Raw genomic sequence first — 14,260 nt, forward strand, 5'->3', positions numbered from 1 at the left:
ACAGACTGGGTTGGGCGGGAACCTGCAACCTCTGACGTGACACCTGAGTCCTCTCCTATAAGGGACAATCAGCCAGAGCTACCAGGCTGGGGGCTGCACACTCCTATCCGGGCCATCCTGAACATCATTTCTTCGGGAAGAAATTTGTAAGCCATTTCTCTACCCAGCATCATCTCCAGTCCATGAGGATGCTGGGGAGAGAAAAAGGCCCTGCCAAGAGGAATCCAGAGGACACTCAGGCCACACGGCCTTCCCTCCGTTCCTCCTGGTCACATGCATGCATGGATTGTGACATCCCCTCTTCGGCCATGAAAACCAGAATTCATGTGGAAATCTAATTAGGTAAACAAGTAACACAGGAGAAATGCCCAGAATTTCAGAGATGGAGCCAATAAGCTAGGAGAGAAAACCACTCTCATCAAATGAGATACACTCTCCAACCAGGGTAGAGCTTTTCAAATCCTTTTAATAAAAATGCCCTTCCCAAAATGACTTTGTGACTATGGTTCTGCTTTGATGAGAAAATTAAAAGGAAGCTTTTCCATTTTTTCTTGCATAAAGCAGCTGACTCTCCCAATCTCAAAATGCTTTTAACAATTGAAGCCTCGGCTCTTAATGAGAGCAGAGCAGGCCACACGGCATGGCTTCTGAAACGCTTAATTTATATTTTTTAATTATTCTGATAAGCCACAATTGTAAAATGACAACACTCAGCCATTTCCATTTCGTATGTCAAATTATCACATTTTTTAAAAGGCAAGCATCTTCTACTCAACCCCACAGTGTGCTGACACAGAAAGAAAACACAAGCTCAAATCATCAAGGCCCGAGCTGCTCCACAGGTGCCCAAGGTTCCTGCAAGAGAACAAGGTTCCCCACCCGCCTCCTCTGCTTTTTTCTGCAACATCCCCAGGGTGGCCTACCCTGAACTCCACAACCACAGCGTGCAGCGAGGCTGCCTGGGGCATCACCACGGCACCTGGCCCCAGGTGCTGGTCCACAGCGGTCCGCACGTACCAGAAGTAGAGGTTGTGCCACGGCAGCAGGCTGGTAGTGAAGAATGGCTCGCCCAGGAGGAGAGAGACCTGGTGAGCAGGGCGAGAAGCAGGGCCCAGGCGTCAGAAGGGCTCGGCCCAGGAGCGTTAACAGGAACACGGAAGCAACAGGCCACTCGAGTCACTCAAGTCACTCCCTCACTCCCTCCCCCTCCCTCCCTCACTCAGTCACTCACTCATTCAGTCACTCATTCCCTCCCTCCCTCAGTCAACAAACAAGCAAGGCAGCAAGGCTCTGTACCTCCCCTGGAGGCTGTAAAGATTACAACCAGATATGAGACCCGTGCTCAGGAGGGCAGAGTGGAAGAGGGAAGCAGACAAAGAGACAAAGCGGGGCTGACCCCATGTGACAGAAAAAAGCAAGGATGGGGGTCATGGAGGGAGCCCAGAAATAAACGTGCCAGATGGGGCTTCCAGGGTGGCATCCTGTCAACCCCCACTGGACACTTCATCTCAGGACTTACCGGGGCTTGTCTCCGTCTCCCTCCCCAGGCTGTGAGCACCACAAGAGCAGGGACTGGCAGCCCAGCATCCCCAGCAGTGGGCCAGTGCCGTGACCAGATGTTCTGTGAACATTTGTGAGTAAAGGAACACATGCATGGCGAGGAGCCTGAACAGCCGAGGGAGGGGCAGCAGGGGCAAGAGTGAGGCCGGGAGACAGCAAGGCCCCCCAAGGTGAGGGTGTGGAGCTGCACAGGAGCCAGCCCAGCCCAAGGCAGCCAGGACAAGGTAAGGGGCTGGACTCATCCCGGAGGCGGCGGTGGGGGTGGTGGGTGTCACTAAAAGCTTTCATCAGGGGTTCAAAATCAGAAGGAATGTGATTTAGAAGATCCTGCTGAGGACCATGAAGTGTGGAAGGGAATCTGCAGGTGCTGGGGATGGATGCGACTTGGGAGAGTGCAGAAAGAGTCCGGGCAAGAAACGGAGACTCCAAGGTGGGAGGAAAGGAAGGAGTGGCAGAGGGTAAGGAGACAGCCAATCCCGGGCGGGCCCAAGCAGACAGGCACCAAAGGGGGGCCAGTCAGAGATGACGGAGGTGCAGCAGGAAATGCTGGGAGACAGAAAGGGCTGCCCTGAGTGCTTCCTGGCCTCCCCCCACAGCATCAGGAACATGGCAAGAACGCCCACTCCCGCCACTCCAATTCAACGTGACCCCAGTCTACCAGTACACCACATAGCAGCTTTCAGAATCATCTCCTATGCCCTCATCTATGAAGGAGAAAAAAGGCGACTTGTGGATAAATATTTATAGCAGCATTACTCACAACAGCCCAAAAGTAGGAGCCACCCAAAGTCCATCAGCTGATAAACAGATAAATAACATGGTCTATCCACACAACGGAATCTTACTCAGCAAGAAAGAGAAATGAGGTATTGATTCAGGCTACGACATGGATGAGCCCTGAAAACATGAAGCCACATGAGAGGCCAGTCACGAAAGACCACACACTGTCTGATTCCACTCACACAAGACGCCCAGAATGGGCAAGCTAAAGACAGAAAGGAGAAGAGTGGGACTGCGGACAAATGGTGCGTGACTGCCAGTGGGTAATGAAAGGGTTCTTAAACTGATGTAGTGATGATTATACAACCTTATGAATATACAAAAATCACTGAGTGAATAGTAAGGTATGTGAATTGTATCTCAATAAAACTGTTATTTTTTAAATGGGCAAAAGGCTTGAATAGATATTTCACCAAGCAAGACACAAGCACACGAAATGATGTTCACCATCATCAGTCATTGGGCAAATACAAATTAAAACTATGTGGAGACATCACCACACTCCCATTAAAATGGTTATGCTAAAAAAAAAGCCAATGCCAGGTGCTGGTGAGGATCCAAGAACCTGGACCCTCAGACGTTACCGATGGGGATGTCAAAGGGACAGCCACTTCGAACAACAGTTCAGCAGCTTCTTAAAAAGCTGACCGTAACTACCACATGACCCAGCAATCTACACCAAGGCATCTGCATAAGAGACTGAGGACATACATCCTAAGACCGGTGAACCCATGTTCACAGAAGCCTTATTCAAAGTGGCCAAAAACTGGACACAATCCAAACATCCATAAGCAGGTGAATGGATAGCCACACCGTGGAATGCTACGCAGCCTTAAAAAGAACGAAATGGGTGAACCTCAAAGACGTTATGCTCAGTGAAAAGGAGCCAGACTCACGAGACCACACACTGTGTACCTCACTTTTGAGAAATGCCAGAAGAGACACATACTGGAGACACAAACCAGACCAGTGGCTGCCAGGCCTGGGGCAGGGGGATGCTGACTATTAACAGGCTCCCGGGAATTTGGGAAGTAACAGAAATGTTCTCTTTTCATTCCCATTTTTTTAGAGACAAGATATCACTCTGTCAGCCATGCTGTAGTGCTCTGCCACAAGCACGGTTCACTGCAGCCTCCAACTTCTGGGCTCAGGCGATCCTCCCACCTCACCCACCTCAGCCTCCTGGGACTACAGGCACGTGCCACCACACTCGGTTAATTTTTTTTGTTTTTATAGAGACAAGGTCTCCCTATGTTACCCACATTGGTCTGGAACTCCTGGATCCAAGCGATTCTCCCACCTTGGCCTCCCAAAGTTCTGGGATTACAGACATGTGCCACCATGTCTGGCCTGGAAATGTTCTAAATGAGACTGGGTGATGGTTAACTCCATACATTTACTTAAAAAATCACTGAACTGTACACTTGAAATGCATTAATTTTGTGGTATGTCAACTACATCTCAATAAAGCTATTATTTAAAAAAAGACTGGCAGGAAAGATGAAAGATGACAGCTCTGCTTTGGATGAGTCCAGTTTGTGGGATATTCAAGGAAAGGTGACAGGATGGCAGCTGGACATGAGATTTGAATCCAAAATAGTAAAGAGTGAAGGTCGGCTCTGATGGTCACTGATTCACACATGAGAAGGAACATGAATACCAGAGAGGATGCAGTAGGGGGAAACGGGGGACACGGGGAGAGTGCCATGGAGCAGCTCAAGGGAAGGAGCAGCCAGGAAGGTGAGGGGAAAGCGACCTCCCCAGCACAGGCAGAAGTCCCGGGTCACAAGGACAAACAAGTAGAGCAGATGAAGCCTGCAGGGAGACCGTGGGAGTAACGACGAGGTTGCTGGCAGAAGCAGTTTCAGGGCCTGGAAGCCTGACTGCAGCAGGAAGCCGTGGACGGGGAATGAAGACAGGAGTGCAGTGGAGAGGAAAGGACGCGCTCTGCTCCTAGGAACCCCAAGACAGCTGCTCTGTTCTGACCTGAAGGAGCAGAAATAAGGCTGAGCTAAGAGCAGTACAGCCAGGTGTGGTGGCTTATGCCTGTAATCCCAGCATTTTGGGAGGCTGAGGCTGGCAGATCCCATGAGCCCAGGAGTTCAAGACCAGCCTGGGCCACATGATGAAACGCTGACTCTACAAAAAATACAAAAATTAGCCGGGCGTAATGGCACATGACTACAGTCCCAGCTACTCGGGAGAGGTGAGAGGATCGCTTGAGGCTGGAAGGTTGAGGCTGCAGTAAGCCAAGATCGTGCCACTGCACTACACCCTGGGCGACAGCGCGAGACCCCATTTTCAAAAAAAAAAAAAAAAAAAAAAAAGGAGCAGTGCAACCATCTGCTCGCTGGGCAGCTCCATGAAAGCCTCACCACACCCTTGATGGTGGGAGCTCCTAGGAGGTAAGGTTACGTGGAGGACCCACCGTGAGACCCCAGGGACAGGGTGGGGCCTAGGCTACTTCAGTGCCGTGCTGCCCACCCTAACACAGCCCAGCGTAGCCGAAAGGCTCCTGCTACTCACCTTTCTGCCCTTCAGGTCCTCATTTGTTAATAATTCTGGCCGTTTCTCTATGATGTTAATTTTATCTTCCAAGTGGTTAGCCTTGAAGATCTTAGAAAGAAAACCGTAAAATTACTGTATTTATACTAAAGTATTGTTTTTATCAGGAAAAATAATCTCTCAAAGTTGCATTCTCCACTTTGAATTTTCTGGCAAATAATTCTGGAAAACCACTTTTATCTGCTTTGTGGAAATCCTCTCCTTGGGGGGCATCCTATAGACTATGGATGAGATCAGGAGCAGAATGTGATAAAAGCAAAAGAAATTTCTCCCGCAGGTGCACACCAGGACTCAGTGCGAGCCTGCAGTTCTGGTGAAGGGAGTTCCCCTTTGGAGAGGAAATCAAACCAGTTACTGGCCAGGGAGAGAAATGCCATCTCCCATCAGGCTGTGAGCACTGGCTCCCTCAGCACTGATGTCCCAGAAACACATCCTACATTCGATTCTACCACAACAGTAGCTTTATGTGAAGTGAGGAGAAAAGCCTAAACTTCTTCAGACACAAAAAAACAAAGCAGAGTGCAAATGCCTGCCTCTATTTCAGTGACAGCCCCCAAGGCCTCTGGCTGCTCTCCAGGCAGCAACCAAGACAACACAGGGGTGCAAGCGAGCTGCCACTCCTTCGTTCCCCCCCCGGGACAATGCCACTTCAAAGCCATCAACCCAGACCCCACAGGTCCTCTCACTATTTCAGCAACAACAATTCTCACTTACTTTTCTCAACAGTTTGTGAGAAGCTGCTGAGCTCTCGACTGTAAACACCTAGAGGGAACACCATGCTATTAGTTGTAAGATATTCACTTAATAGAGAAGAAATTAAAGATTAAAATGTGACAAGACCATCCTAAGGCAGAGGACACACCTGAACAACCCTCCCTGCACTCATTCCCTCCCTGGGGCAGCCTGAACACCAGCTCTGAGGCCTGATGCATGCCTGCACGCACAGGCAATAAACCCCCCAGCCCCTGACCCGAGCATGCTGTGCCCACGACAGTGGCCTTTGCAAAGAGCCTTGACCACAGAATTGTGCACCCGGACCACACGACGCCCTAACTCACGAGCCCACCCCAGGAGGCTGACAAGGGTGCACGTCAATACCTGCTCCACCCCCAGGTGATGGGCCAACATGGAGAGCAGGCTGCCATCGCTGACACACAGACACACGCTGTCCGGCTTCAGCACCTGTGGGGAATGGGCAACCTCAGCACAGGGCTTCCTCCAGTTTGCCAGAAGATTCCTGCTGGCAAGCTGTCAGAAATGCTTCCCTTCTCACCCCACTTGCCCAGACCTCGGACCATCCCCCTGCGTCCTCATGCAGTAACCACCCCCAGCCACAAACATGCCCGCCTTGCTCATGTCTCCCCACCTGTCCCCACTGTCAGAAAAGACACTCCTCAACCCAGCCTAGTGGCCCCGCTAAAGGCCTGCCCCACCTGCAGGCCACCTCCCAGTCCATGACAACAGGCTTCTTCCCTGTCTGGTGACAGCACAGACAGCTGAGAGCCTCCAAGGCTCGAGTGTTCACAATTGACTCCCCAAAGTCAGGGATGCCTTTCTGGGTGACAGACCCCTCTGAGAGAAACTCAGGATGGCTTGGATCCTCCTCCATCCCCCAAAATGCACACATGCACACTTATTTCTGTACACACCCCCAAGGGCCTCAAGAGACCCTCCCTCTAAGCCCCATCTGTAATCCCCAGGCCGAGTCCCCTGCTACAGGTAGCAGGGAGCAAAGGTTTTCAGGCAGGAGAGCGACATGATCAGATTTACATCTTAGAAAATTTTAGAAAGGCGACAACACATGAAAAGAGGGGTGGCCTAACCCACTGTGACCACCCACAGCAATGACTGTGTCTGAAAAGGCAAAGGCGTCCAGCAGGAGCCCAGCCAGAGGCTCTCCCAGTAGAGCAGAGAGCAAGCCCTCAGGAAGTCCAGCCCCAGGCTCTCCTGCTTTCTGCTCCAGTGCCCACCCCAGGAGGCGATCGCTGAAGCCACTCATAGACAAGAGGACACAGGAAAGAAACAGCAAATCATAAGCAGAGTGCTGGGGCTCATGGGACAAACTTATTTTTCTCTTTTCCCCACAACCAGCCAAGTGGCTGGACACTTACGGTCCTCAGAGCCTGGACGTATCGATCAGTTCTGTCCTGATCATTGATCTCCCCAAACCGAGGCCGGTTCCAGAGCAGGTGAGCCTGGCAGTCGCACACGGGGCGCATCTGGCGGACTCTCTCATTCTTTTCAGGGCTAGGCCAGGAGATGAACAAACAAACGTGGGCTGTGAGCGCCTCCACAGGTCTCTAGAGGGCATGAATCTGGACACTGGTCTCCAGTAGGCATGAGAGCCTAGAGCACCTGCTAGTTCCAGACTTATCCTACGCGTCTGCTCTAAACAGATTCCAGCAACCCATGACAGCCTCTCCTGGGTATACACGAATGGGCACTGACACATCGGTCACAAATCTTTGTTCTTATATTATCCTGTCCAGACACAAATCAACCCACTGGCACCTCCAAAGGATCTGTAAATGGGGAATTTACATGCAAGTCTCAGAGGCTCATCCTCCACCCCCATGAGGCTCGACATACCCGGTCCTCTGCAGGCTGTACCATACGCAGTAGTCATCGTGGTGGGCTACCAGATAGAGCGCTGAGCCCTGCACCACAGGCTCCTCTTGTGGCAGGAAGTACACACACTGCATCCAGTGGTCTCGCCACTGAAACGCAGAACAGAGTCAGCTGTCAACAAGCTGCAGCGTGAGCAATGCTTCTAATCCAGGAGCCGAATGCCAGAGAACTGCCAGTTTTCAGGACGTCCACAACGTAGACTGCAGCTGGCATTTGTGGCCAAGGAGATAAAGAAATAAACTCTAAACTCAGAGGCCAGTGGCCCAAAAGTTTGCGGGAACCCTGTTGGCTTCAGGAAGACACAATGTGGCCAAGGGCAGCGATCTGCCACAGTGGCTCAGGGGAGGGGACAAGTGCAGGCTCCAGTCCCCACCCCATCAGAGTAGCACCAAAGCTCTCTCTTCAACATGTAGGGCTGTGCTGAATGTTTCATTTGAAGGAAAAAACAATGGTTTAAACCTAGTGGTTTGAGGGGAACCTTTTCAGAATAGTCCCATGGCACGCATTCCAAAGGCTTTAACATACTCGGAATTTACAAAACAGTCAAACGCAATGCACTAAACCTAACTGGATCGTAGACTGAGGAAACAAAAGCTATCAAGGACTTCTGGAGACAAATTTTATTTTGAACCATATGTTAGACGATACTATGGAACCACTGTTTTTCTTAGGTGTGATCATGTGTTTCGTTTATGTTGCAGACTGTTTTCATTCTTGGGAGATGTGTTGAGGTATTTAAAAGTAAAGTGTCAGATGTCTGCAACTTACTTTCAAATGATTTAGCAAAAAAAAAAATGCGTGCGCACGTGTGTGTGTGTGTGTGTAGAGATGCAGGGCAAGAGGCAGAAAGACAAAGACAAAGCAGGTATTGTTAGGTAACATGGGGTACCTTAAAATGGCACCGTACCTTAAGATGGGGCCGGTTCCGGGTTCTTCTCCCCTCCTTGACCGGGCACTGTCTGAACCCGCCAAAGGAGGGCCAATCAGAAAGAAGTATCTCCCGCCTTCCCTTGGGCCCGCCCCTAGCCCAATCCACGTAGGTCCAGCACACCAGCAGCCCTCTCTCTGTCTCTTCTCTTCCTTCTCCTTGCGTGGTGCCGCTCGATACCTCCAATAAAGATCTCTTGACCGCGACCGGTGTAGTTTGGTCTCCGCCCGGCCCCTTTCATTAGTGCCGTGACTCAGATCGGGACTCCCCACCCCCCTCGGTGGGACCCCGATCCCTTTCGGGCTCAGTCCAGACCCCGGCCAGTCTTCGCTCATTCTCCTGTTCGCCAAGCTGTTCGCCCAACACCGGCCTCGTCTCGGTAAGTCTTCCCCTCCAGGGTCTACCTCTCTAGGCAGGCAAGAGACCCCACAAAGCGCCTTGCCTCAAGCCCCTAAGGCCACGGTAGAACCCAAATAGCAAAACTGGCCCACATATCCCCTAGACAACCAAAGCAAATGGCCCACTTATGGGTCTCTCGATCCTAACATTCTCCAGGATCTCTACAATTATTGTGAGTGAACAGGAAAATGGGTAGAGATCCCATATATCCACGCCTTCTTTCTCCTATGGGATAGACCTAACCTTTGTCTCCCTTGCAAACTGCAGCAGCTCCTTGCCGATAAACCGCCAACCTCTCCCTCTGCCCCTGACTTCGACCCAGCCGACGAACCCCCCCGCCCCCGGCCACCACCCTCCGCCACGTCCTCCGGCCGCTACCCAACCGGAAGTCGCCCAGCCTCCCGCTGCCCGCCCCCCCCCGATGCCCTCAACCGCCTATCCCGTCAGCCCCAGCCTTCAGACCCCCCACCACTCACTCAAAGTCACACCCCCCCCCGGCCCCCCTTAGAGAGATGGCAGGAGCTGAAGGTATTGTCCGAGTCCACGTCCCCTTTTCTATGGCTGACTTATCACAAATAGAAAAACACCTAGGCTCCTACACTTCCAATTCTGCTTCCAATACCTCATCCAAGCTTATAGCCTTCCATGCTCTCTAACACCCTCCTCCCCGAGAAGTGTAGGCGAGTCTAGGAACAAGCTCGAACTTATGCAGCATACAGGATAAAAATGAAAACCCATCCGCTTTTCTAGACCGCCTTACACAGGCACTCCAACAATACACCAACATAGATCCCGAAACCCCAGACGGTAGGCAACTCCTCATGTCCCATTTTTTGCTCAGAGTTTTCCTGATATCAAAGGTAAACTAAAAAAAACTGGACAAAGGCCCCCTCACCCCTCAAACTGAGATCTTAGCAACGGCATTTAAGGTGTATCACAATCGAGATGAGAAGGCAAAGAGGCAGAAGTACCAGTTACTGGCACAAGCCCTTCAAGCCTCCCCTCGATCACACGGCCATAAGTTGTCGTCTGCCCATCCATCCCAACGTCAGCCCCCAGGGCCCTGTTTCAAATGCAGAAAGGAAGGGAACTGGGTCCGAGAGTGCCCAAATCCCAGGCCCCTCAACCGGCCATGTCCTAAATGCCACCAATCTGGCCACTGGGGCGTAGACTGCCCCGGCTCCCAAAGCGGGGCCGGGCCGGCCACCATCCCAACTCCCAATCTTCTAGGATTGGCCATTCAAGACTGACGGGGCCTTGGGACTTCCTTCCTGACACAAATCATCACCACACAGGAGCCCAGGGTCTCTTTAACAGTGGATGGATGTCCCATCACCTTTCTCCTAGACACCAGAGCTACTTTCTCGGTTTTAAGGGAATTTTGGGGCGCCACTTCCCTCTTTGGATCTCCCATAGTCGGGGTCAGAGGCCAAACCATACGTCCAAGAGCCACTCCTCCCCTCTCCTGCACTTTCTCTGGCCACATCTTTTCCCATCAATTCCTAGTCATGCCACAATGCCCACTCTCCCTTTGTTAAGAAGAGACATCCTCTCAAAATTCAAAACCTCTATCACCTTTAATCCAGCCATCCCCCCCAAAATCCACCTCACTCATTGCCCTAGTTGCTGATTCCATATACCAGGCTCCTGCTCCTCCTCCGCCTTCGCTCCCAACAGGCGTCAATCCTGTAGTTTGGGATACTACCACCCCTTCGTTAGCACTATGCACCCCCATACAAATCTCCCTCAAAAATCCACATCACTTTCCCAGCCAACCCCAGTATCCTCTCCCCACCTCTAGTCTGGGAGGATTACAACCAGTTATCTCCGATCTCCTCAGGAAGGGGTTCCTTAGACCAACCCACTCACCATTCAACACCCCCATTCTTGCAGTAAAAAAATCCAATGGCACATTCTGCCTTGTTCAGGACCTCAGACTCATTAATGAAGCCGTTAAACCCATTCACCCCCTAGTCCCCAACCCCTATACTCTCTTGTCCTCAATTCCTATCTCAAGGATGCTTTCTTCACCATTCCTCTCTCCCCCCAATCACAAGATCTCTTTGCTTTCACCTGGACTGACCCAGACACCAAACAGTCACAACAACTGACATGGACCATTCTTCCCCAAGGGTTCAGAGATAGCCCTCACATTTTTGGCCAAACCCTAGCTTCACACCTACAAAAATTACACTTTCCCCAGTCCACCCTCCTACAATACGTTAATGACCTCCTCCTATGCATTCCCTCTCTAACTGTCTCACAAACTGACACCACCTCTCTTCTCAACTTCCTTGCTGACCAAGGCTACCGAGTATCCCCCCAAAAGGTCCAGCTCTCCCTCACTCAAGTCACCTATCTAGGAGTCCTCCTTGCCCATGACTCAAAGGCCACCACCCTAGACCAAAAGTGCTTCATTAGAAGTCTTCCCATCCCAAAAACCAAACAAGAGATTCTCTCCTTCTTAGGACTAGCAGGCTACTTTAGAACTTGGATCCCCAACTACTCTTTATTAGCAAAGGCCCTATATGATCTCTCCCGAGGTACCCCATCCGAGCCTGTAGAGGCCAGTCAAGCAGCCCTTCCTGTCACTCCAACAGGCACTACTCAAAGCCCCAGCCCTACATCTTCCAGACTTACAACAACCTTTCATTCTATATGTACATGAGCACAATGGCTTGGCTCTTGGAGTCCTAGGTCAGATGCACGGACCCACCTTTGCGGCAGTTGCATACCTATCCAAACAATTCTGAGAGCGAACTCGGCCCGCAGGGAACTGAGTTTTCTCCTTTCCCTCCTCACTCGTCCGGCCTGGGTTTCCTCCCTTCTCTCGCTCAAAAAATCCTGGTACCAGGTAACCCATGGCCCTCGGCCTTACAGAGGCCCATCAGTTCTTTCGTTTCAGTGACGACCAGCTCAAAGGTTCTGACTCGCAACACGGCCATCGGCTAATAGGGGACGCCCTGTTCAGCCAGCCGCCGTATACATATACCCCTTCCTCTCTCACCATGGGAGGCTCTGCATCCCTGCCGGCCAACTAGACCCCACCGTGAGAGGGTGGGCCCCCTGCCTTCGGGCCCTGGCTGCAGCCTACCTACTACTTCAAGAGTCAAAGAAATTAACGTTTAGGGGAGCTGTTGTCATTACCTCCCCCCATCACCTCAAGGAACTCCTGACCTACAAAAGTCTCCGCGTACTGTCTCTCCTAGTTTCCTTCCTGCACGATTCCGCTGTAACTTTCCAAACATGTGCACCCCTCAATCCCGCCACCCTTCTGCCTGTCTCTCCTTAAACACAAACCCACAAACCCCTCTAAAGCCAGGCACGCCTGTACCCCACAACCCTCTCAAAGTTCGCATTTCTAAAACGCCCTCCAGGGCCGCGCGCGGTGGCTCACGCTTGTAATCCCAGCACTTTGGGAGGCCGAGGCGGATGGATCACGAGGTCAGGAGATTGAGACCACAGTGAAACCCCGTCTCTAATAAAAATACAAAAAAAAATTAGCCGGGCGTGGTGGCGGGCGCCTGTAGTCCCAGCCACTCGGAGAGGCTGAGGCAGGAGAATGGCGTGAACCCAGGAGGCGGAGCTTGCAGTGAGCCGAGATTGCGCCACTGCACTCCAGCCTGGGTGACAGAGCGAGACTCCGTCTCAAAAATAAATAAATAAAAAAATAAAACGCCCTCCCTTCCTACTATTCCTAAGGCGTAAGCTGCCGCCCTCATGCCTGCTCTGAGCCTGCTCTTCTGGCTCTCCGCCTCTTACATCTTCTTCTACGGACCCTCCTCCGCCAACAGGCCCACTTCACAACCCTACTACCTGTTCACCCTCAAAGAAACCTACAACGCTAACCGGAGGTCACACACCAATGTCATCAGTTACACCCGATGCTCCGTCGACGCATCCTCAGTAAACCTTTCCCTCCCTAAACTCACCATAATAAATAGCGGTTAGGACCCTTATTTCCACATGTTCCACTTTGCCATTTGCTTTCCACACCAACAATCCCGCAGCGCCTGTAAAACTGAATGGCCCCAAAACTATGGGTGTCCCTGGACCAGCTGTGTTATGAATTAAATCACCAAAAAAACAGACAGACCCCATTCATATATTATGTCACCAAAACAATGCCTCATCTCGAGCAATTCACATCACCGACCCAGCCAACGCAATCTGGGGCCAGGCAGCCACAGGGGGAATATACCCAAGCAATGCCTGGTCTTATCCAGCACAAACTATAACCATCACCCGTACCCTAAAAACTGACTCCCAACAGGTTCTCCCTACTTCCGATTGTTTCCTCATTAAGTTTCTCTTCCATATCTAACCAAACATTTAACCAGCTTCTCCTCAGAAACTACCAACTTTTAGCCACCAGCGAGGACGGGACAGATTCCACAGACGGGCTCACAACCTGCTAACCCAAGCCAGTCATGACAACCGCCAACCGATTCCACAAATTGCTCAACGATCTCTGAGCCGACAGCTGGCTCATCGCCAACCCATCCCTGCCCCTCAACTGGCTCACGGCACTGGAGGATCTATACCTACAAGGAACATTACCCCACGAACAACCCTGACAGTTCTCCCTGTGCCCCCTCCCCACAGCGCCCCCACTCAGCAGGAAGCAGCCAGATGAACCACGACGCCCATTTTCCTCCATTTAAGAAAACAAAAAGGGAGGAATGTTAGGTAACATGGGGTACCTTAAAATGGCGCCATACCTTAAGATGGGGCTGGTTCTGGGTTCTTCTCCCCTCCTTGACCGGGCACTGTCTGAACCCGCCAAAGTAGGGCCAATCAGAAAGAAGCATCTCCCGCCCTCCCTTGGGCCTGCCCCTAGCCCAATCCACGTAGGCCTAAGGGATATAAAACCCAGCACACCAGCAGCCCTCTCTCTTCTCTTCCTTCTCCTTGCATGGTGCCGCTCGATACCTCCAATAAAGATCTCTTGACCGTGACCGGTGTAGTTTGGTCTCCACCCGGCCCCTTTCAGGTATGGCAAACGTTAACAACTGGTAAATTTAAATTAATAAAGGGACTATCAGTGTTCATTTTCACATATTCTGTGGATATATAATTTTTCAAAATAAAAAGGCGGGAAAATACAAAAAGGTTTTGGCTTATTCTTCGAATTAAATTGAAGTATTTAAATAACTGAATATTCTAAATTGTGAAACATGGTTGACAATGATCCACAGTCAATTTTTAATAAGCTGTGCTAGTCCTTACTACAAACCCCACATACAGGATTCTATCCTACGAAAATCCAAAAAAAAACAAAAAACAAAAAAAAGAAAAGAGTTATATTCACATAAAAATGCAAATCACAGAATTATTTATACCAGCAAAAACTGGAACCCACCCAAACAGCCAGTACTCAGAACAGGATATAAACCCTCA

The 14,260-nt window shown here is 51.0% G+C and overlaps 1 protein-coding gene across 3 annotated transcripts in view; it reads right to left on the reverse strand.

The window, feature by feature from the left end:
* Positions 1-14,260, reverse strand: part of PRMT7 (protein arginine methyltransferase 7) — a 55,791-nt gene that overhangs the window by 7,358 nt on the left and 34,173 nt on the right. For all 3 annotated transcript variants that reach the window (XM_030794935.1, XM_030794927.1, XM_030794923.1), the window contains 6 exons: positions 7,495-7,622; positions 7,017-7,152; positions 6,004-6,087; positions 5,620-5,667; positions 4,867-4,956; positions 924-1,085 (listed from right to left, as the gene is read on the reverse strand). In XM_030794935.1, coding sequence (XP_030650795.1) covers positions 924-1,085; positions 4,867-4,956; positions 5,620-5,667; positions 6,004-6,087; positions 7,017-7,152; positions 7,495-7,622 — 648 coding nt within the window. The remainder of the gene's footprint in view (positions 1-923; positions 1,086-4,866; positions 4,957-5,619; positions 5,668-6,003; positions 6,088-7,016; positions 7,153-7,494; positions 7,623-14,260) is intronic.

This window comes from Nomascus leucogenys, chromosome 2 (genome assembly GCF_006542625.1).
Source record: "Nomascus leucogenys isolate Asia chromosome 2, Asia_NLE_v1, whole genome shotgun sequence".
Taxonomy (NCBI): Eukaryota; Metazoa; Chordata; class Mammalia; order Primates; family Hylobatidae; genus Nomascus; species Nomascus leucogenys.